This window comes from Girardinichthys multiradiatus, chromosome 13, assembly GCF_021462225.1.
Source record: "Girardinichthys multiradiatus isolate DD_20200921_A chromosome 13, DD_fGirMul_XY1, whole genome shotgun sequence".
Lineage (NCBI taxonomy): Eukaryota > Metazoa > Chordata > Actinopteri > Cyprinodontiformes > Goodeidae > Girardinichthys > Girardinichthys multiradiatus.
The window spans coordinates 18,310,017-18,332,716 of NC_061806.1; the positions used below are offsets into that span (position 1 = coordinate 18,310,017).

The window sequence follows — 22,700 nt, forward strand, 5'->3', positions numbered from 1 at the left end:
ACTGAGTGGGGAACACCAAAATGTTGCAACTATTTCCAGTTTGGTTCCATTTCACACTGCCTTTTTGAAAACGTACCAAACTGATTTGACAATGTCATGCAGTTACAACAGTTGCTCATTTGGGGCGCTATCATGACAAGTTGCAAAACTGCCAGACATCTGACTTAAATGAATGGGTGATCACCAGGCTTCGGGTGTGCTGCAGCAGACACTCATCTAAAATATGTAGGACAGTGGATCCTGCGGACCAAGGACCCTACTGGTTTAGGAGATGTCACTTACTCTCATGTGCTCACTTTCTCTTTTTGGTTTGCTTGATGGTCCGGTTGCATTCTTGCTGTAAGCAAACCACAGTAGAGTTCCCATACAACCCACGTTTTAAGGTGGACTTTGGTTGTTTGGGCTGCATCAGAGTTCAGATGAGCTTTCAGATCTGCCAAAACGAAGCAGACTGTCCGACTCTGAACCACCGACTTGTGATTATTTGACAAATCTAGTTATGAGTGGCTAATACGTAAAGTATAATATGCATGCTCTGGTTTTATTTCAATCTAAAATGATCTTTTATATCCAAGTTATAAAGTACAGTCTCTATGAATGCAGACCAGATATGTCTGCAGTGTTCAAGCTTTGAATGTGGTACCCTGAAAGCCACAGACTCTTAGAAAGAAAGAATGGATGGATGGATGGATGAAATGATGAATCGATTTTTTCCATACTCTTTTTTTGTCTTTCTTCTATACTCATCCAGACCATTTTCATAGTGCATAACATTATCTTCAGTTGCCTATAGAAATAGTAATAACAAGCCTAGATAAATAATAACAATAAAAGTAAATCCTTTTATTTTCCAGAAACTACGTGATTTTCACATCATGTTGTCTCTTAAGGAAATTAGTTAAAATCTATCGTTAGCTCAATGTGCAGGAGTAAAACACCAAGACTAGAAGATATGAGATGATCTCTCCGTGTTTTTCACTTCTTGTTTGGTGTATACTTAGTATCTCAGTAACGCATGAACGTCTGATCCAATTGTACCATCGGTGATTCGGAGCAGTCCGACTCCAACAGGTAGGCACCACCGTGACGTAGCCTGCCCCCCGCCGCCCTTTCCTCCCTCCACCCCCACCGTCACCGCCAGCCTCCCAGCTGCGTCCGCCGCTGTCCTGTCTGACCGCCCCGGTGTCTGCTCCGCGCTCTGCCCCGCTCCGCTCCCAATCCCCGGACCCCTGAAGCCTCTGCCTCCTCGTTCACCATCCCGACTCCCGGACATCCCTCCCTCTTTCCACCCGGTGAATGCACCAGCAACCGTAAAACATGACGGGCATCGCCGCCGCTTCTTTCTTCTCTAATTCCTGCAGGTTCGGGGGCTGCGGTCAGCAGTTCGAGTCACTCGCCGAGCTCATCGTCCACATCGAGGACAATCACATCGGTGAGTTGGGGCCGGAGGGGGGCGGCGGAGCCAGCCAGCTAGCAGTGATTTGCTAGTTAGCGTTCTAGCCAGTTAGCTTAATGCAGATAGGCTCGGCGTTACATTCCGCTATTCCTGCTGCTCCGCTCGTCGTCGAGGCTCGCAGAACTGCTAGTTCCTCGGCAACTCGGACTTTTATCTTTATGTAACAAAATGCTTGTTCGTGTTATTTACTTGTACGTTTAGCCATGCTATGAGAGTTGCACAGACAGCTGTTATTCGGCCGCGGATTTTACAGGCATACCTAGCATCCTGAGCAGGCAGCGGTTTCTCAGCTAACACACCGCTCAGCAGTCTGTTTACATTTGCAGGCCTGATGCAGGGAAGCCGCAGCACATCTAGCACTGCTTTCTGTTGAGCTGCGGAAGAGTTTATCGCCCGTTTTACCTGATATTTGTCAATGCAGCGTCACCTTTAATACTACATATTATTTATTCTGCTGTCACCAACCAACACTGTTACTATAGTATGAGCTTTTGAATACAACTTGCTGTATAATTAAGCTCAAGCTTCAACTTGTTGCTCTTTATCAAAATGTTTATCTGACGTTAAATTCTGTGGAAAGCCAAAAGTGCCACAATGCAAAAAAAAAACAAAGATAGGTAGGTATTGAAAGTGGCAACATACCAGAAATGACATAAAATAGTCAATACTTCAAATAAATAAATGTATTACCAATAATAATATTTTTCTTTTTCAGTCTGTTTGCTTTTCTCACACACACGGCATCCCCAAAAAAGTCACACACTAATACTTTGTTGGATCGCCACAAGCTTTGATCACAACATCTATTTTCATGAATAGTTGCATTAGTTTTTCACCAAGACCTTCTAGAGGTTATAGGGGAGTCGGAGTGCTGCTCAAATTCTTCTCCAGCACATCTCTAAGATTATCAGTATAAATCTTGGCATTGTCGTCTTGGAAGATGCTTGTGCCATCAGGGAAGAAAGAAACTGAATGATGGAATAACCTGGTAATTCAATATATTCATGTAGTCTGCTGAGCCCATTCTTTGGGCACATAATGTCGCTGAATCTGACCAACTACAGCAATCCGGGATCATACAGTAGGCACTAGGTATGATGGGTGCATCTCTTCAATACTCTGATGAATCCATCACTTTGAAACTGTTTTGTTGTTCCAGAATCCAATATTCACGTTCCCTAGCAAATTAAAGACTTTTTTCCTGACTAGCCTCATTTATCAGTGGTTTGCTTAATGCTATTCCCAATCCCTTGAGTTCCCTTTGCATGGCGCGTATGGAAACGCTCCTTGAACAAAGCCATGTGTTGTGCTGTTGCTTTTTTTACTATTTAATTTCACCAATCACAATCATTAAAGACTATTTTCTGATGAACCATCATCTTTTACGCAAAGATGATGGTTCCCTACTATTCTTCAGATTTGAATAATGCGTTGGACAGTTCTGATCTCCATAGGTGTTTTGCTTGATGCGATTGGTTAACCTGCACAGCAAGGTAACATCAGGCCAATCAGCTTTAACGATGCACCCACCTATTTAACTAAATATTCCCATTAAATAATTGTACACTGGATTTTTTATTTAATGCATTTGTTTTTTTAATCATTTCATTAAAGACATACATAAATAGTTATAAAAATAAAATTATTTATCTAATGTGTTTTGGCACTTTTTGACCTCTATAGGGTTTCTGTGACGTACTATGAATGTTTGGACCTTTTTTCACCATTTATGAAGCCTTATTTACGTTAAGCAGCCAAAGTCTCGCTGATGGTAACAAACCTATGTTTAAGTGCAGCAGAAGAAGAGAAAAACAATAATGTTTCAGCATGGTGGAATTATAAAAAAAGAAAAGTGATGCCACTGTCAGAACATGTAAATGGTTAGCTTGTTTTTAATGCATGGATACAGTTTTGTTTTTTAATTATAGACCACTTGGACGGCAGTTAGTAACCTGAGGTGCTTGTTAATAGTTCTTTGACACCTTTTGAAGCATAGCTAAAGCACATAATCATCCTGCATGGCAGATTAAACTTGAATCCACCAAAAACAAAAGTTACGCTATGGAATCATTTGTTGAGTTGAATAGCTACAGCACTGCATAGCACAAAGACAAACTCATCAGGCCTATTATTATTATTTGTGGCATGCATCCATCCTCGCGAGGCCATTTGTAGGAGGTGAGGGGGTAAAATGGATGCTTCATTGAGCCGGTCTCCATGGCAACTGGCAGTCTTGACTATCGGGGTTGGGGGCAGCTTGTTGGCTGAGTTATGGCACACCTGCTGTCTCACTGACAAAGAGCTCTGCAGAGACGCCACCGGTGGCCATAACACCCCACGTGATGTGGCACCGCACGATGAAGGGTGCGGACTGGTCGCAGAAGTGTGAAAACGGTTAGGTAGTCGGTGATGGTGTTTAGAGGTGAAGTGAGAGGGGAGCGGGATTGGTCGGGGTTGTGCAGATCACTTTTCCTCTCGGCCGTTTGCCTTGTTGATCCCTTCCAAGTTCACCAAATGAAGGAGCAGGGCAGGGATCGGCACATCATTTTTACTTTCTAAATCTTTGATGTGTAGTTACGGCGATCCTGTAACTCACAGATATTCAAATAAAGCACAAAAACGGACAAATAGGCATACTATTTTCTTAATCCTACAACACACACTGCCCCATCTGGCTCTCAGTTTGACCTGTGACTCCAACCGTCAGCTGAGCAGAGCAACGATTTACTTGCCAGACCTCTTAGATTAATGAATTTGCCCCTCTGCTCGTTTTATTCTATAGCATGTCATCAGCAGTATTACAGTCATTTACAATTTAATCAATATTGCCTATGCATCAGTGAGTACAAGGAGCATTCTGACAAGCAAGGGGGACGTTGAGGCAAGAGTGAGAGAGGAGGAGGTCAGTGACATCTGAATTTGATTGCCCTCTTTTGGGTTTTAAAGTGATTCAGTGGGGTGTGTGATCAGAATCCACCAAGACATAAGCTGATTTGATCCTCCTGACCTTCTCATCTGAGATGTCAGATAAGCAGTTTAAAATCTTGAGCGTAACAGAGTGCAGTGATTGCAACCCTTCAGTGCTTGCAGGGATTATGAACAGGCATGCAGAAAGCCATAAATCAGTCGGTTTAGGGGTGGCACTAGGCTGACTCTAAAATGTGTGAAGTAGTCAAATGAAGTAGTCAGGGTGTAGAAATCACTGCTTGCCTCTACCAGTTTTAGGTTTTGTCTTTGCTGCCCTCTAGTGGCAGGGCATTAGATGTGCCTTATCCAGAGTGCGAAAATATAGATTTCCTATGCCTGAATAAGTAAAGATATTTTTTTTTGTCATCCATCCATCCATCCATGTTAAAGTTGTGCATTATTCCTTAAATAATTGGCTAAAAGATGACTGAGAACTCTGGAACTTTGAGTCTGCAAACATTTGGAGTTTTTACATGAAACATCTGTATAAACTCTGATTAAAGCCTTACTTCAGCCTCTGGTTGGAATAATCTCATCTTGAACCTGTTTGGACTTTCTTCTTGCCCTTGCTGGGAGCAAACAGTCCAGATGAGCCCATTGCGCACCTTTCCGTGACAAAACGAGGGTTAATGTGTGAGTCTTCAGCGCTGACCTCATTCCAGCAGAGAGGAGAGCAGCCTTCCAATGACACACCGCCTGCTTTTTAGATTACAACTGAATGCCGGAGGAAGCGGCTGAGGTGAGCTATGTTTACAGTGTGCAGCTTTTAGCTGTTGTTTAGCACTTTGTGCTTTTGCGTCTAGGTAAGGCCTGAGGAATGCGATGATGTCAGGGCCGCCGTGCCTCTGTGCACGACTGCAGTGTGTTGTGTCCTCACCTGCACAAGCACGTACCTGTCCCTCACTTCAGCAGGGAAAAGGGGGAGGAAACTAGGATTAGAAGAGTGAATGTGACTGGAATGGCGCTGGTTTTCCAGCATAAATCAGGATTCAGGTGCATGTAAACCCCTAATATGACACCCATTTTTGGCCAGATTTACACAAAGATTGGATTTTATGTCTCAAATGAGGTGTGTAGTTTGGATTTCAAATAAGTACACGGCTGCACTGTGCTGTATCTAGATTTACTGTTTTTAAATATGCAAAGTTAAATAAAAATTGTCAAAACTTTCACTTATGTAATTATATTGGCAAAACTAGGAAAAATGTAATGCTTTTTCATTATTTCCTTATTTTTAATGTCTTGCGAGATCCTTTAACAAAGTCAAACTACGCAGCATTTGCTTTTTTGTGTTAAGCTTAAAAAAAAGAAAGAATTGAATTATTTGACGTACAAATCTTTTGTAAAAATAAATGCATGCCGTCTAATGGTCATTATGGAGACTTGGTAAGCTCAAGTGCCACTTTTTGCTGAGACCTCTCTGTTTGTGGTGACAAGATAATCCAGCCATGATTGGGCGAGTTGCTGTTTTCATGTAACCTTTTTCTGACTTACGGTCAACAAACATCTGCCTTACATGAATAGCATGTTCTCTGGCCTTTCCCATTTTGAAGGGTGGCCCCTGTACCATGTCAAATTTATGCCCTAAGGGAGTAGGAAGTTCATAGAAGGTCTGCGGAGTATAACATCTTATCAGTTAATCAAATAGTTCTTTCCCATGTTTTCAATGGAATAGTTAGGGGTGCTGATGCGTGAGGCACTAGTGGTTTGTTAGACATTAATAATAATGTTGAATTTTTTTCCCCCACATTCCCCATACGTACTCAAACGAAAGTTAGTTTTTCCATTATCAGTTTGAGATCATGCCGCTGCAATACATTTTTTAAGGGTTTTAACAAATCTTTATCAGGGATGCCGATAAATGTGGAGAAAAGATTACATTTCAGATTACAGTTTAAACGGAGCCAATCAGAAGTTTTGTTTCAGTGTTGCTTGTTAATGCTAAAAAAAAAAAGAAAACACAAGGCAGAGGTTTTGTATATTGTAGACAGGGAAATGTTTAACTTCTAAAATATTCTGATATATATAGTCTGTAGTGTTTGGTACAGGTGCTGAAATCTAAGCAGTATACAATCAAAATGGTTGAAGACCTCCAAATATTTGGACACCTTTACTCCCTGGAAGCACCTGTATTAAGTAAGATTCCCTCTAGGGGGCACCTCTTGATAATGATTTCAACCATTTAGTCCTGGCCTAGTTGCCAGATCCTTCCCCGGCCCACCTTGTCTAGGTGTGAAACAGGAAGGATTGCGGGTTTGTGCATGTGAATGTGTGTGCTGCTCTCTATACTTCCTGAATGACCTGTAAGGGTGGAGCAGCAGAGCAATTACTGGACGGCATCCCCGACTGCAGACTCCTCTTACTTCACCCCATGCAGAGGTTCCCCCCCCACACACACACACACCAGTCCCACATATTAGCCTGTCGGAAGTCGCAGGGCCCGAGAGCCCCTCAAAAACCTTTGGGAAGTGTAATTACAGAGAAGTACACCTCCAGCTCCCCCCTCTCCCGCCGTCCGGTTGCCTGCTGCTCTGGAAACACGTTAAAATGCTCTCTGGGGCTTAATTAGCAGGCTACACAAGAAGCTGTGCATTCTTGGCCTGGTTTGAACACATGCGAAGGTAAAGGCTCATATGCACTCAACATAACACAATTATCACGCACTTGCGGCTGTATGCCCACTGTGCAAAGGCTGTGATCTCCAGGGGGCAGCAGTGTGCCTCTGGTACAAGTTGGATCTCTGTGTGGAAAACGGAACAGCTGTGACTGGGATTTAAAGTTACCTCTGATATGCCTTCATCATATCTGTAATATACATGCACCGAAGCACACACAAGCTCAAATTTATGCTCTAATAGTTAGAAAAATAAAGCTCCACGTTTTAAATTTAAAGCAAGGGTGGGACTTCCTCCATACCTGGTTCACCCCTTTACCACCATCTCGTCTTTCTCCGCACACACTTACCCACTCACCCAGGATCTTCAGTACCTTGTGCATCCCAAATGATTAAATCTTCTGTATTTTCCACAGTTTTGTCCAGTTAGTATTCCTGGTACTTTTAAAACTGAATCTCTGGTATGGGGGCTTGGTTCATCGTGTTTGACAGTTTAATTTCATTATCAGATTAAAAGCAAAACAAAAACGCCCGGAGACAAATTTAGTAGTGATCCTATTCATGGCAGAAGTCTTTATGTCATTATCTATAAAGGACGGTGTTTTTTGACCTTAAAGATTCCTGGTGGTGCATTTTTTTTCACTAGCAAATGTATTTCCACTAGAGGGTTTCTACACTAAAGGAAAATTCTGCTTTGTTTGTATTTGGGTCAGTGACATCACAAATGGCACAATAATGAACTAGATCAGCTATCGTTAACAAATGCTGCAGTTTGCATTTTGCTGCAGTTGCACAAAATACCAGCAATATTTTCCTCCATATTTCACTTAGTTTCTTATGCTGATTATCAAAGTTTAAGTAAGTTTGGTATGGTTCTATTGTATTTTTAATGTGATCATAATATCTTCCATACTATCTATCTTTTGTTACCGCACGTTTGTAATGCCTCAGATCTTATTATAATTGAACAGTAATTTTATGTTTTATTGTTTCAAGTCATTTTTTGGTGTTTTGGGATTTTATTGTTTACACTGTTTCATCACTTACGACTAAAACAGCTTTTCCCTAGTTTCACATTTTATGACACAGTATTCTGGTTGTTAAGAACTATTTAATTTATTTCATTTGGCATTCTTGACTTGTGATTGTTGTTTGCATGTTTTTACCTTCTGTAAAGCACTTTGAATTTAGATGAAAATAACACAAAGAGCTAAATATAGCTGGTTGATTGAGAGATTTGATTAAAAACGTGCTAATAAGAGGGGGGAAAAAAAACAAATTATTATCCTTAGAAGAACTCTGGTCAGTCGCCTCTTGTGATGTCATCGGGACATGTGCCAGTTTTAATAACTGGGTAGGTTTTAATAACACTTTAAAACAAATGAAAAAATGAACCATGATTTGTTTTTCTCTAGGTGACGAGGTACATCCAGAGCAGCTTTAAGATAACAGAGCGTTTTTTTTCTCTCTGTAACGTCTCACGACTCATTGCCTTCAGTCATGTAGGTCCAGTTTTTGCCTGCTCATGAGTGTGCAGAGCACTCTGGTGTGGTGCAGTGGGTATGATGGTTAAGGCTCAGCTATAAAATACTTTCAGAGACCACCTCTGTGGACCACCTTCCTTTAAAGTTTGTGCAAGCTTGTTTGTGTTCACGAATCTATAAGCTGCTTTTTTCGTCTTTCCTGGCCTTGCTCTTTCTCTTTAGGGAGTTGTGCAAGGCTGTGGTTTGTTGTTGAGCAGCGGAAACAGCAGAAGGGGTGTGTGACTTTTTTAGACCTGTTTTCTTGTTTGCTGGTCCTCCTTGGTGTTCTTCTGCATTGTGGGAAGTCTGCATTTTTTTAATTATGAGGTGTGAAAGCCTGAAAACCAAATGGGTGTGAATGCCAGCGCAAAGAGGAGTGGGATTAGTTGGATGGAGCGTCCATAGATGTAAACTGTGATACATCTGCAAGCCATTAAATATGCAGTTAGAAACACTCCTAACGTGCCTTGCAAAAGTATTTATACCCATTTAACTTTTTCATTTTGTCATCTTGCAACCTCAAAACAAACGTATTTTAGTGGAATTTTATGCGATAGGCCGAGACAACGTAGTGCATAATTGTGAAGTTGAAGGAAAGTGAAAACCTGGTTTTTAGTTATTGTTTAACAGGTTAAAAAAAATCTGAAAAGTGTGGCATGCATTTGCATTCAACCCAATTAAGTCACCTTTTGTTGCAGCTGCAAGTGTTTGGGGTTTGTCTTCAACAGCTTCACACATGTTGAAACAGGAATTTTGCCCTTCCTCGTTACAAAATAGCTCAGGCTCCGTCTGATTGGTTGGAGAGCATCTTTGAGCACTGATTTAAGATTATGGACTTTGACTGGACCATTTTAGTTTGTTTTGACCTAAACCATTCCATTGTAGCTCTGGCTGCATGTTTAGGCTCCTGCTTAAAGGTGAACCTCTGCACCACACTCAAGGCCTGATCTACTAAAGGTTTGAATGTATAAAAACACGTGCAAACTTCATGGCACATGCAAAGCTGATCTACCAGCCAGGTGCATTGAGGATTGCGTCTGTCAAATGAGCAGAATAGCGGGCGCAAACCATTCAACGTGTTTGCCTTTATGAGGAAGTCACAAATAGAAGCCTTGCCATATCTCCTATGGAAAAATTTATTTTAACGCTGCATGTTCTTGCATCTAATGCAATCTAGCGCACCATCACTTTATGGCGAAACACCATTGTCTGGATCGCTCTGTGCACGCCGTGGGCCTGTGATGGCAGAGTGGGTAATATTTATTTTTAAATTTTGATGAATGAAGAAACAGAATTGGGCAAAAATAGCACTTTTCTCATCCAGTGCAAAATGGTGGGTGCTTGAGCACCACTAGTGGTCTATCTGTCCATGTGCCTGAATGTGTCCAAACCCTCCATGGTGACAGTAGTAGCACACACTAAACCCTCATTTAAATAGGGTGGTCTGCACCACTTTTACACCTGTTATCATTGCACAAGCAACTTAGCGCTCCTTATTTGGGATCTTAGTAGATCAGGCCCTCAGTGTATAATAGATGGCTCTTTTCCTATTAAATCTAACCAACTTGGCTGTTCCCACAGCATGATGCTCCCACCACCATGCTTCATTATGCAGATGGTGTTTTGTCACCAATATCATCCACTGATTTTATTTAGGTGTATCAGAGTAAAAGATGCTAAATACAAAAATATGTTACATGCTTTGGATTTTTATTCGTGTAAAAGTTTAGAAAACTTGCTATCATTTTCCGTCCATTTCACAAGTGTAAAATTAGTGTATCACATAAAGTTACAATAAAAACCTTAATTAGTGGTTGTAACATGACGAAATCTGAAAAAGAATGAATACTTGTAAATGGATGAACTATTTTAAATTTGGCTCCTGTTTGAATGTTCCCCTTCTAAACACTTGATGGCACTGGTAGTTCACAGTTGCCAAGCCACTAGCAGCGTTTTCCTGCACACTTGGTCCTGTTTTCCAGGGATCAGGAGGCCGGACTTTGAAGTTAACAGTACCCGCCTCAGGCACAGGAAGTGGCCAACTGTTGTGTTACTGACTTAGCAAGTCAGTCGGGGAAAAAAGCCTGTGTACGCCTGTTGACTAATACACCGCACATTCATCACTGACTCCTGCCAACCGCTCCAGTGTATTTGGCAGACAGTGTATTCCTTTCTGGGGGGGGGGGGAATTCAGTTTTGTTCAAGAGTATTGATTCACTGTTTATGAAAGTGTATGAAGTCACGGCAGGGAATCATAATTATACAGTAATACAATGAAGCCACTGTGGGAAACCTCCAGTTATCTATAGAGAAGGTCTTGCGGGGAGAATGACTTTATTAGACAGCTACGCTCTTCCCCCTGGAGCGAAGGTGATTAATCCAATCTGTCCTTTCCCCCCCTCAGACACAGATCCGCGCGTTCTGGAGAAGCAGGAGCAACAGCAGCCCACCTACCTGGCCCTAAGCTACATCAACAGGTAGGCACATTCACTTGCACATGGAGAGGTTTGCATCTAAAGGGGGCAGCATTGCTCCACTAAAAGTGCATCCATGTGTGCACTCATGTCATTTGCATATTTCAGATGAGTTATGTCTTCCCATAGCAATGACTCATCCACAAAACCAACTCCCATAACCCCATGAGATAATCACTCGTGGCTCCCCGAGGTGCCAGAGGCGGGATTTCAGGCTGCCTGCGTGTGTTTTGTGTGTTTGCTGTGTGGTGAACAAAAGTGTCACATTGCTTAATGCCCCATCAAATTACTACAAGATGCAACTCTGAAGCAGATTGCGATGAGACAAAAGAGAGCGAGGGAGGCAGATTTGTTTGCAGTGATGATTGCTCCAGTGGTTAGGTCGTAAATGTCATCTGTATTTATTTTTGGTGGTGTCAGGATGGTTTATTAAGTGACTCGATAGTTTTTTTTTTTTTTTGGCAAAACATGCAGTTGTCTCGCAGTAAAAATAAATGAAAGAGTACAAGCAAAAGCAATATGAAGGAATTACATTTTGGTGCATATTTATGGTGTTGTGTATGTGGTATGACTCAGTTTCAGATTACCCTGTTTTTTATGTGCAGAACGAGCTTTCAAAGAAAATGGACGAAACTGAAACTTGTAACTAAAGATGCTACGGGAAACTCACAGCTTAAAGCTGACCAGTCAGAAATATAAATATCTGATCTTTTTCTGATCAGTGAACGCCTCATAATAAGCATTACAGGGCTGCCCTGACAACACTTTTCAGTGTGGGCGCAGTGACTAAGGCGAGGAAGACTATTTACAGTATCAGTGCCAGTGTCTGTGGTTTACAATGAAGTCAGGTGAAAGACTGAAATGTAAGAAGCTATGTAAAAGACGCGTCTTTGTTTTAGTCGTGCTGCGAGAGAGAACAAGACATTCAGCGGATATCAGGAAGGCTAAACAATGTACAAATAGGCTCACTTTTTATTATTGTAGCCTGTTTTGAAAAGCTCAAGGTTAAGATCTACATTCTTTAGAATATACACATGGAGACTGTCATTTTAGTTATGCTAACTGCTAATGAGACATGCTAAAGACAATTTAAAATGTCAATCTGGGATCATTTCACCTGTGTTTTAGTGAGATCCAGCTCAATAACAACTTGCTACGACGCATCGCCTCTGTTGCTAATTAAAAAAAGCATGAATCCTTACAGCTGGAAAGCTGGAAATATTTCAACGCTGTTCTTATTTTATAATTCTTCAGGAGAAATGGGAATTGGCGGTCAAACCTTTACAGACGTTGAAAATCTGCCACAAAATTCTGATCTGTGCTGCTCTATTTACAATATAATATTCTAAAACAGGATGCCTTGGTGAAATATATAATCTGGGGATTTTCTTTGACCAAATTTAGTCTCAAGTTTCTTGAGAGCGTTAAATTGCTTATGTGGCCTGCATTTGGTCTATTTATTTGTCCACTGATTTATATTGTTACCTAAGAGATTTTATGGGACAAGCAAATGATAATTACAAAAGACGCTGCAATGGAAGTAAAACAGATGTTTCCTAAACGGTGGCATTTCACAACGTCCTCCACAGCTTCTGATTTCCCTGAAAAAGATTTATTTCAGTTACAAAATCCCACTGAAAAGGTTAGAAAAATCCAACTTTTAATTTGGGTTCAGTGATTTATTGTTAAAAAATGGTAATAAATACTTGTTTCAAACAATCATCAGTGCCATCCTTACCAGCTAACCTGCTGTCATTGCTATATTACCACTTTTAGTTATAAAAAACCAAGTCGTCTTCCACAGTAACATTTCACAAGGTTGCCACATACAGTGAAAAGGATTTTTGGACATTTCTTTTTGCACAGTCCCCCAAGATTGATAATTTTCCATAGGATTTATGTCTAAGGACCGACATGGCCATGAAAGAAGGTATTTGTGCCTAGAGAAAGAATTCTGTGTTGTTTGGCCACATGTTTTGGATTACTGTCCTGCTGAAAGACCCGGTGATGACCCAATATCAGTTTTCTGGCACAATGTTGTAATATTTTAATGAAAATTCTGGTGGATTTCCACAGATTTTAATTTGAAATGTCCTGATATTTAAGAGCTCATGATGGCATTTAATACAAAATATTCTGAAAGTCTTTGGAAGAGAGGCAAGCCCACAGCATCACAGATCCTCCACCATACGTCCTTTTGGAGCTATCCTTCCTTTTGTTTCATCCCAGATCCACCTGGAGTGTTTGTTGCTGAAAAAAATGTTTACAGTTCAAAATAAAAGCCCATTGACTATCAACCTAAAATAAATCCTATATAGATAACTAATATGAGTCAGTTACATTTACGCTGTAGGAACCGGTGTTTGTGTCGGTGTGGCTCTGGTCATTTTGTTAAAAAACAATTCTTCTTTTTTTTTTTATATGGGATTTTCCTGTCTGAAAACTGGGCAAAACCTTTCAGGAAAACTACAGACAAAAGATAAAAGGTTTATTCAGTCAAAAAATTGCATAATGCTTCAACTCAGAATCCAATGCCCCCAGCTGGTGGTAAACATATCTTTAGTGTCTTTAAGAGATGATCAGGAACAGATAGACTCGGTTTTACAACTTAACCATAAACTCATACCATAATTCATCATTGATTTACTTGAGCTCATATCATTCCTGTGTTGAACACACCCACATGTATATGGGAAAGCAGTACATTAACCTGGCAGAGGCCTTACTCAACGTGAAACTGATGTAGCCTTTTTGGATCAAAGATAAGGTCATGTAGCTGTCTTTGTTATGCTATTTGGTTTATTATGTAGACCTATTATAATTCATATACAATTTGTCAACCATAAATGTCAAGGTTATTTTGATGGGATAATGTAGTGCATAATAGTGAAGTGAAACAAAGGTGATATGGGGTTTTTGTCTGACAAGTGTCGTGTGCAGTTTGTAGCTCTGGAGGAGCTGCAGAGATCCACATAATCTGTTGACGGGATAGCTATTAGTTCTAAACCCCACCTTAATAGAAGAGTGGCAGGAGGAAAGCCATAAAAAGCCCGGTTTGCAGCCATGCGGCATGTGGAAGCTCTGATCAGATTACTGTGTTACTTCTAAATAAAATTTACTGCAATTCACCCAATTGAACTTTTTAACCTGAAAGCAAAAAGCTCTGTGGGGTGGAATATTACTACTGTCCATCACCCTGAACACTATCACCACTGTAAAACATGATGGTGGCAGCATTATGCTTTACATCAGCAGGAACAAGGAAGATGGGTGGAGTTAGAAAGTGTGTTAGAAGCTAGCAAAAGACCTGAGACTGGGGTGGAGGTTCATCTTCCAACAGAACCCTACATTCAGTGAATGCTACAATGGATTTAGAACAAAGCATATTCATGTGTTAGAATGGCCCAGTCAAAGTCGACACCTAAATCTGATTGGGAATTTGTGGCAAGACTTGAAAACTTCACAGAAACATTCTATTAAATCTGAGAAAACTTGAGCTATTTTTGCAAAGATCTCTGGATGATCTGGTATAGGCCTACCCCAACAGACCTAACGGTGATTTTACAAAGTAATGATCAGCAAGGCTAAATGTAAATGTAGGCACACTTTTCAGATTATTTTAATCTGTAAAAAGATTTAAAAGCTGTGCAGGAGCTAATAAAATCCCAATGAAATACATTGAAGTGTGTGGCTGTACTGTGACAAAATGTGAAAAGGTTAAACGAGTTCTTGTGCTGTCCTCAGGTTCATGACTGACGCAGCACGACGCGAGCAGGAGACAATGAAGAAGAAGGCCACGCCCAAGCTGTCCCTGTCAATCACAGGCGGCATGTCCAGGAACAGCACGGCCACGCCGCCGCGCCACACCAGCGGCAACCTGACACCTCCCGTCACGCCCCCCATCACCCCTTCGTCCTCATTCCGCAGCAGCACGCCTACAGGTACGGCGCATGCTTTGGGGAGGAAAGGCAAACCGGTTGTTTGGAAATGACAAATTGAACAGCTGAAAGTGACGCATGCAAATTGGCTATCCGGGCACTTCTGATTACGCCATAGGGAACTTGTTCTTTAAATTCAGCAATAAAAAAAACTTTGTAACATGAGTGGAATGCAGCTTTACCAGCGAGTTGGCGTTACAATCAGAAACCACAGGATTATTATACATAATTAGATTTTTATTAATATATCTCATTTGCTATCAAGAAAACTGACCAGATTGGGTTCTGTGCAGGATCAAAATTTTATAGCGGAAAAATCTGTTGTCAGAGTAGAAAGAGGAAAACCCAAGCAGTATCTGCTGCAGTGTGTGCGTGCTGTTTGTGAGCTGGCTTTAGTGGCTCCTGCAGCGAGCAAACCAGTCAACACTTTGTTAATTACACAGCCGCTGCCACGCTCTGCGTTTGCAGTGCTGCACAGCCCAGGAGCAGATGTCTAATTCCAGTCAGAGCGGGTCCAAACGTAGTGTTAGGTCTGCGATTACACACCAACATGCACAAACCCACACCCTCTTTGAACATGTGCCAAGGTGCCATCCACTTCCTCATGCTGAGGTGCAGCATTTCTTGTTCCATGGTGGGGGGTGGGGTCACTGAGCCTTATGTTTGTGCTCCTGAATGGTTCAGGTATTTGGCTGCATCTGTGTTTGTGTATGTTTTAGCATTTGTTACAGTGCAAGGCCCATTTTTCCAACTTATACTACGTTGTGAGGACCTTCTGCTCCTTATGGGGCCCAAAGCCTGGACCACATAAGAAGAAATGCTGTTTTTGGGTTAGGGGAAGGGTTTAGGACTTAGGTGTGAATTGAGTTTAGTTTAGGGTTAGGGTCAGGAGTAGGCCATTGACATGAATGGAAGTCAATACAAAGTCCCTGTAAGGATAGAAGGACGTAATAGGTGTGTGTGTGTGTGTGTGTGTGCAGATGGAATGTTCTGCACTGAGCAGTGGGGATCCCTCCCACTTAATGATCCCTTTTTCTGTGCCATTCTCTGCATTTTAACTCGCAGGCACTCGCACTCATACGCCATGTTTGTTTTTCCTACTTATGAGCAAAAGCGTTATTAAAGGGTCACATATGGTGCCTTGCATAAGTATTCAGGATTCCTTACACTTATGTAAAAATTGTGTTTGAGGAAAAAACTCCTGCAATGACCAGGGCAAATTCATGCTTTTGTTCTTTTGTCTTGGAAAAGTGTTCACACCCCTTGCATATTTTCACACTTCACAACCGCGAGCCTCAATTAACTACTCTTGTCAGAATTAATGGCGAGTGTCTGTAAACAAAATTTTCATGTCAAACTTTCGACAGGATTTAGGCCTAGACTTACCTAAACTAAAGTTGCCATTCCCTTGAAGCTCTGCCTGTGTGTTTGGAGTTGTTGTCCTGCTGGGAGGGGATCCTCCTCCACAGCTTTAAGTCTTTTGCAGGTCTTATTCAGCTCTATGTATCTTTGACTGGCTTCTCCGTTGCAAAAGGCACAAGACTAGGGTGGAGATTCACCTTCTAGCAGGAGAAAGACCCTAAACAGATAACCAGAGCTACAATTGAATTATTTGGTTCACACACATTCATGCCTTAGAATGTCCCAGTCAAAGTCCAGGCCTAAATCCAGTTGAGAATCTGTGACAAGACTTGAAATTTTATTTTTAACACACAATCTCCTTCCCTTCAGACTGGGCTTATGCTGAAATGGAATATCATCCCACCACGTTTCACTGCGAAAATTGTGCAAAGTGCAGCGTTAGTTTTCCGCCACACGTAAAGTTTTGCGTAGAGGTTATGGTTATCAGGTAAAGTGGGGGAGCCAACACAGATGTAGACATAAAATTCAAATCAAACACTCGGACTTTGTGTTTGTAACCTGACTAAATGTAAAAATGTTTGTAAGGCACCGCATCACATTCTGCACAGCGAATTCCAGCTGCATGATGCACTTTTTTGGGGCTGCCATCCCGTCCGCAGTCTGTCCGCGCTGACAAACGTTTTTCTTGTTCCTGGTGGCTCCAGGCAGCGAGTATGACGAGGAGGAGGTAGACTACGAGGAGTCGGACAGCGACGAGTCGTGGACCACAGAAAGCGCCATCAGCTCCGAGTCCATCCTGAGCTCCATGTGCATGAACGGGGGGGAGGAGAAGCCGTTCGCCTGCCCCGTCCCAGGGTGTAAGAAAAGATACAAGGTAAGGTTAGATCAGCCATAGGACATGAGGTTTCTGCTGCGATTAAATCTACACTGCAGCTTTTGTGTTGGTGTCACATGTTGGAAACGCAGCATAAATCCAGCCTACCCTGATGGGAGGCAGTGATAAATATATCATGGCGCATTTGCTGTGGTTGATATTTATCACAGTTTGTAACAAGAACCTCATTCAGCCCACTGTCCCAGCTTTTAAATTAATAGACAGTGTTGGATATTGCTCTTTTGTGCCCATTTAGGGGAAAGGGCAATGTGGGAAAAGCCCTTATTTGTTTACTGAAATGGCCCTGCAGTGGTAATCAGTGATATCTCTCTGCCATGAAACCGAAAGATAGGAGATTCACATGTTTTCTTGTCCTAATTAAACATTTCTGACTACTTTTCGTAACATCTCCATAACGATACAGCAACACTTACTTGACAGGCAGTTAAACTTCATTGGTCTGCAGTAAGAGGACAGCGCTCCTTCCTTTTTGATTGCGAAGTAAAGACGTAGATAGGTTGTAATAGGCAAGGCAAATTTATTTATATAGCACATTTCAGTAGCAAGACAATTCAAAGCGCTGTACATGAAAAAAAAGACAAATAGACATAATAGGAAAAGTACATTGCAGTGGCATAAAGGCAATTACATAATTAAAGAATAAAAACTGAATAATTAAAAAGATGATAATCAAAAAATAAATTAAATAAAAAATATTGAAAAAATGATTGACAAGAAAAGGAAAATTGGATTGAAAACTTAACTAATAATGTTTAGATGGCACAGTCAAAGGCCACTCTAAACAAATAAGTTTTTAATCTTGATTTAAAGCAACTTAGGGCTTCAAATTGTTTACAGTTTTCTGGGAGTTTATTCCAGATTAGTGGAGCATAAGAACTAAAAGCTGCTTCTCCATGTTTGGTTCTGGTCCAGAAGACCTGAGAGGTCTGGGTGGTTGATACACTGACAACAAGTCTGTAATGTATTTTGGTGCTAAGTCATTCAGTGATTTATAGACTAACAGAAGTATTTTAAAGTCTATTCTCTGAGCTACAGGGAACCAGTGTAGGGACTTTAGAACCGGGGTGATGTGCTCCACTTTCTTAGTTCTAGTGATGACGCGGGCAGCAGCGTTCTGGATCAACTGCAGCTGTCTGATCGACTTTTTAGGCAGACCTGTGAAGACACCGTTGCAGTAATCAATTCTACTAAAGATGAACGCATGAATTAGTTTTTCAAGGTCCTGCTGAGACATTAGTCCTTTAATCCTGGAGATGTTCTTTAGGTGATAGAAGGCCGACCTTGTTCCTGTCTTTATGTGCCTCTGAAGGTTCAGGTCTGAGTCCATCACTACACCCAAGTTTCGAGCCTGACTGGTGGTTTCTAGCTGTATTAACTGAAGCTGTGTGCTAACTTTTAAACGCTCTTCCTTTGGTCCAAAGATTATTACTTCAGTTTTGTTTTGATTAAGTTGAAGAAAAAAATACCTCTGTCCCATCTGGATTTACACTGACTCCTTGCTTTTTTTTTCCACATTTTGTCATGCCACAACCATATTTTATTGGTATTTAATGTGGTATATCTATCCAAAGAAGTCAGAATTGTAAAGTGGAAGGAAAATAATGCATGATCTTTAAATGTATTTACAAAATCCAAACCTGAAATGTTGGGCATGTCTTTACATTTAGCCCCCTGATACCCCTAAATAAAATCCAAAGCAGTTTAGCTTGCTGTATGTGCAGAACACTACGTGGAGAAAACTTTGGTTGCACATCATCCTGTACACACTATCCTTTAGTGAAACACGGCGGTGGTTACGTCATGCCGTGGGGATGCTTTTCTTCCCCAGGGAAGCTGGTAAGCTTATGGAAGATGGATTTGCCAAATTATGGAATAAAACCTATTAGAGGCTGCGAAAGATGGAGGCTGGGACGCAGGTTTACCCTCCAGCAGGAGAATTTCGCATAGATGAATGGATGAAAAACGTCCTTCTCACCAAGCTGGTAGAGATGTGCCCCAAATATCTTGCAGGTATTATTGCTGAAAGTGTTGAAAAGGTTGTTCCATGAAGTATTGACTAGAATTTTCAAACCTGGTCAGAGTTGATGGAACTAAATACATAGCAGTCCTGGAAGTTACCCACAGCATAATGACGCCACCACCTTGTTTCACCCTGGAGATGGTATGCTCAGTGTGATGTGCAGTGTTGGTCTCACAGACATATAGGCCAAAATGTTATTTATTTAGGGGTATCATCTAAAGGAGACTGAATACAAACGCACGTCAATTTTTCCTTTCCAATTTTTATTTGTGGAACTTTTTGAATCGTCCGATCTGTCTCCAAGAGGCAGAGGCAGTGATGTCATCTATTGTTTTGCAATCTAAGAGAAATTGTTCTTCTGCGCCCTTCCCGCTCCACTCTGTATCCCACCAGAATGTGAACGGCATCAAATACCACGCCAAGAATGGCCACCGCACGCAGATCCGCGTGAGGAAACCCTTCAAGTGTCGCTGTGGCAAGAGCTACAAGACCTCGCAGGGCCTGAGACACCACACCATCAACTTCCACCCGCCCGTCTCCACTGAGATCCTCCGCAAGATTCAAGGCTAGAGCCATGCGCTCCCACCAGTCAACTACCCCAAAACATATGCCCTGTCCTGATTCTCCTACCCATCCCAAACACTAAAGGATTAAGTGCATGCTTTAAGTTGGTTTTTTTTGGTCACTTTTTTTATTTTCTATCCGTCTTTGCATTATTCTTTTGTCCTATCCACGTATTATCCCTTGTATTCTTTGGAGGAAAAAAAAAACAATGTATCTTCGTAGTATTTTTATTGATGTACATTTGCACATTCGTATATGCTATCATTTTTTATTATTTTTTTTCTAACTGTTTTACTTCCATAAGGTGCTAACTGTAAAAAACAACAGAAAGAAAAGACAAAAAAACAAACGATACGAAAGAAAAGTGGAGACCCTTAAAGAAAAAAAGGAGTGAAAAAGGAAGCAGGAGCGACTCTTGACTTCCCTCCATCCACCCACCCATCCACGCGCTCGTCTCAGAGCAGGAAGGAGTTGGGTTCTAGCGCCGATGCGGGCCGGGTTGTTTTCGAGTTTAGGTCTGTGCCTTCACAGCTACTTCTGGGAGTTTAAGAGCAAGAGTTAAGTTATACTCAAAACAGATATATTGATATATAAACAACAGACAAATATGTATGTGTACATAAAAAAATATCTAAAAGTATTCATGAGCATATTCATATTCATAAATAGTTACCTTATTTTTAAGCTTTATTTTATATATATATTTTTTTGCCAGTGTTTTAGATGTAGTGTTTTTCTGTGTATCTGTAAGTGGCCGTACTTACAGCACCTTTACATTCACCGACAGCCCTGGTAAGGATGGGTAAATAAGCCTTTTTTTGTTTTGTTTTTTTTGTGCAGCTGCATAATCTCTCAGAAAACTGTAGAAACCTTTAATCCGTGTAGTTATTTAGTGGGAAAAAATCTCATATTGAGATATATTACACGTATAATTTACAAAATCACCCATGCTGCACCCACTGGGACCCATGCTGTTATTACTTTGCATACCCCGCTTCTTCTGTAACGTTTCACTTTTTCTTTTCCCCATGTTTTGGGTCATTCTCCTGTTGAAGGACCCATTTGCAGTTTTTCTGGCAGTCAAGCAGGTATTTATGATGCCATGCACTACAGCAAGGTTCCCATAATCGTTTTATTCGCACCAGGCCCGTCTATAGAGTTTTTTTGGTGTTGAGGAGCTCAGTCTTACTCTCATCTGACCATCGTACACAGTTCCACACCCAGTGGCAAATTAGCGGGCATGAAGTCAGCTTCTAATGGTTTTTATGGAGACTTGAAGAGATTTTCACATACCCGCCTTAAATGGCATGTTCTCTCGTTTTTCCCATTTTGAAGAGTAGCTAAGCGCGCCATCACTTTTACACCCCAGGAAATCATGGATATTATGGCATCAGAGGTTTTCGTTAGAAGCAGTTATTTTCTTTTTTTTTTTTTTGGAGGTTTTTTTTTTGCCGCCCCTCCGAATAAATTTACTCAAAGGGTGGATTTTTCTCAAACTTTCAGTCGAGATTGTGCTGCGGCATTAAAAGCTGAATTTATTTGAAGGCTTTTGACATTTCATTATCAGGGGCACCGATCTACGTGTGCTGTAGTTGATGACGTTTCGTTTTGTGGTTAAAAACGGCTGCATGATATCAAGATTTTGAGCCAACGCTTGTCTTCTTTTCTGTTTCACACATTCTGAGACATTATTTTAGCGTCGGATCAGGAAGAGACCACGGCCCAGGCCGATGTTTTAGGAGTTTTGATCGCCTCGTAGAGCCATCTAGCATTTCCTTCGTTCATAGTGCCAGAGCTGTGCTCCACTCACTCAGCCTTGAAAGCAGGCCAAGCATCATAATGTATTCCAGTTGCCAAGATCTTTGGTTTTTTTTTTTTGTGTTTTGTTGTTTCCATGATCGTTGCCAACAGCTCTCTACTGCCAAACATTGACCATACCATGTGCCTGAAGGGGGGGAGGGGGGAGGGGTGTCATAACGGTGTTACGGTGGAGGTCACCAAACGTGTGGCAACAATTTTCTTTCTCATCGCGCCTCCAAAGTGTGCATGGATGAATGTCTTCATGCATGCTTTCAGAAGAGGAGGTTGCATATGTATTTAAGAGATTATCATCTGCAACTTGTTGTCTGTGTGTGTTGTAGAGAGCAGCATTCCAGTGCATCGTATGTGTGTGTATTTTTCAGCAGTATCTTCATCAGCATAGAGTATTACTGTACGTGTGTGTTTCACGGTTCTGTGCCAGGCTGCCGGATCGACTCCTTGGGGACCGGATTGTCACGTTCTCCCTTATGACCGGGATTTCATGATCAATTACCAGAGTTGAGCAATGCAGTCCCAACATAATTCCTCTCATACAGACTTGATATTCCGCCAAAGGCTCAAGAGTTTGAGCCGTTTCTCTTCTGCTTGACGGATCCCTCCGACATCCACTCCTGTCTGCAGATCCTGCAACAGGATACACCACCCACCTATACTAACTAACTGAACTGAAGTACTGTCACTTGGTGGGCTGCCTGGGCGACGAAGCACAAGTCTGCGACGACAAACAGGAGGAAGAGAAGCAGCGGCTGTGTGCAGATTGGGAGGAGGAGGGAGGGTGCGTCGGTATACCATGTACAGTGAATGTAATGTAACATGTCTCTGTTGTCAAGTGCTTTTAAATTATATTTTCGTATGTAACGTGGAGACCAATGTTTCCCTTTTGTATGGGAGGTTTCAACATGTTCTGAGGAAGAGTGAGTCGATGTCAAACTGTTTCAATATAAAAAAAATAAAACAAACTGCTTCAATGTAAATGACTCAAAAAAAAAAAAAAACTGCAAAATAAAGTGAAAACTCCCACAGCTCAGACTGATTCAGTTCCTGCTTCCCTAAATAAACAACAGTC

General features: G+C 41.5%; 2 protein-coding genes and 1 long non-coding RNA gene across 4 annotated transcripts in view; 1 reads left to right on the forward strand and 2 right to left on the reverse strand.

Annotated features, from left to right (window-relative positions):
* The first annotated feature begins 1,107 nt into the window (after window positions 1-1,107).
* jazf1a (JAZF zinc finger 1a) lies at window positions 1,108-22,656 on the forward strand. Its single transcript, XM_047383758.1, has 5 exons — window positions 1,108-1,432; window positions 10,965-11,037; window positions 14,779-14,975; window positions 17,039-17,208; window positions 19,643-22,656. Exons 1-5 carry the CDS (start codon window positions 1,318-1,320, stop codon window positions 19,817-19,819), a joined length of 732 nt encoding a protein of 243 aa, XP_047239714.1. The 5' UTR covers window positions 1,108-1,317; the 3' UTR covers window positions 19,820-22,656.
* LOC124879286 lies at window positions 3,331-5,238 on the reverse strand. The gene is made up of 2 exons (XR_007040991.1): window positions 4,933-5,238; window positions 3,331-4,041 (listed from the first exon to the last, which is right to left on the reverse strand). It is a non-coding gene; the product is annotated as an uncharacterized LOC124879286 (long non-coding RNA).
* The window catches only part of tax1bp1a (Tax1 (human T-cell leukemia virus type I) binding protein 1a), a 36,358-nt gene continuing 33,882 nt past the window's right edge, over window positions 20,225-22,700 (reverse strand). The window contains exon 19 of one of the 2 annotated variants that reach the window (XM_047383753.1): window positions 20,225-20,350. The gene's annotated coding sequence lies outside the window, so the exon portion shown is untranslated. The remainder of the gene's footprint in view (window positions 20,351-22,700) is intronic. The other variant, XM_047383754.1, reaches the window with a different exon arrangement.

Bases quoted from the DNA above. Each gene is read 5' to 3' on its own strand.
- jazf1a (XM_047383758.1), top strand. From the start codon at position 1,318: ATGACGGGCATCGCCGCCGCTTCTTTCTTCTCTAATTCCTGCAGGTTC. The intron at 1,433-10,964 runs GTGAGTTGGGGC...TCCCCCCCTCAG, and splicing joins CATCGAGGACAATCACATCG to ACACAGATCCGCGCGTTCTG. The intron at 14,976-17,038 runs GTACGGCGCATG...TGGTGGCTCCAG, and splicing joins CCGCAGCAGCACGCCTACAG to GCAGCGAGTATGACGAGGAG.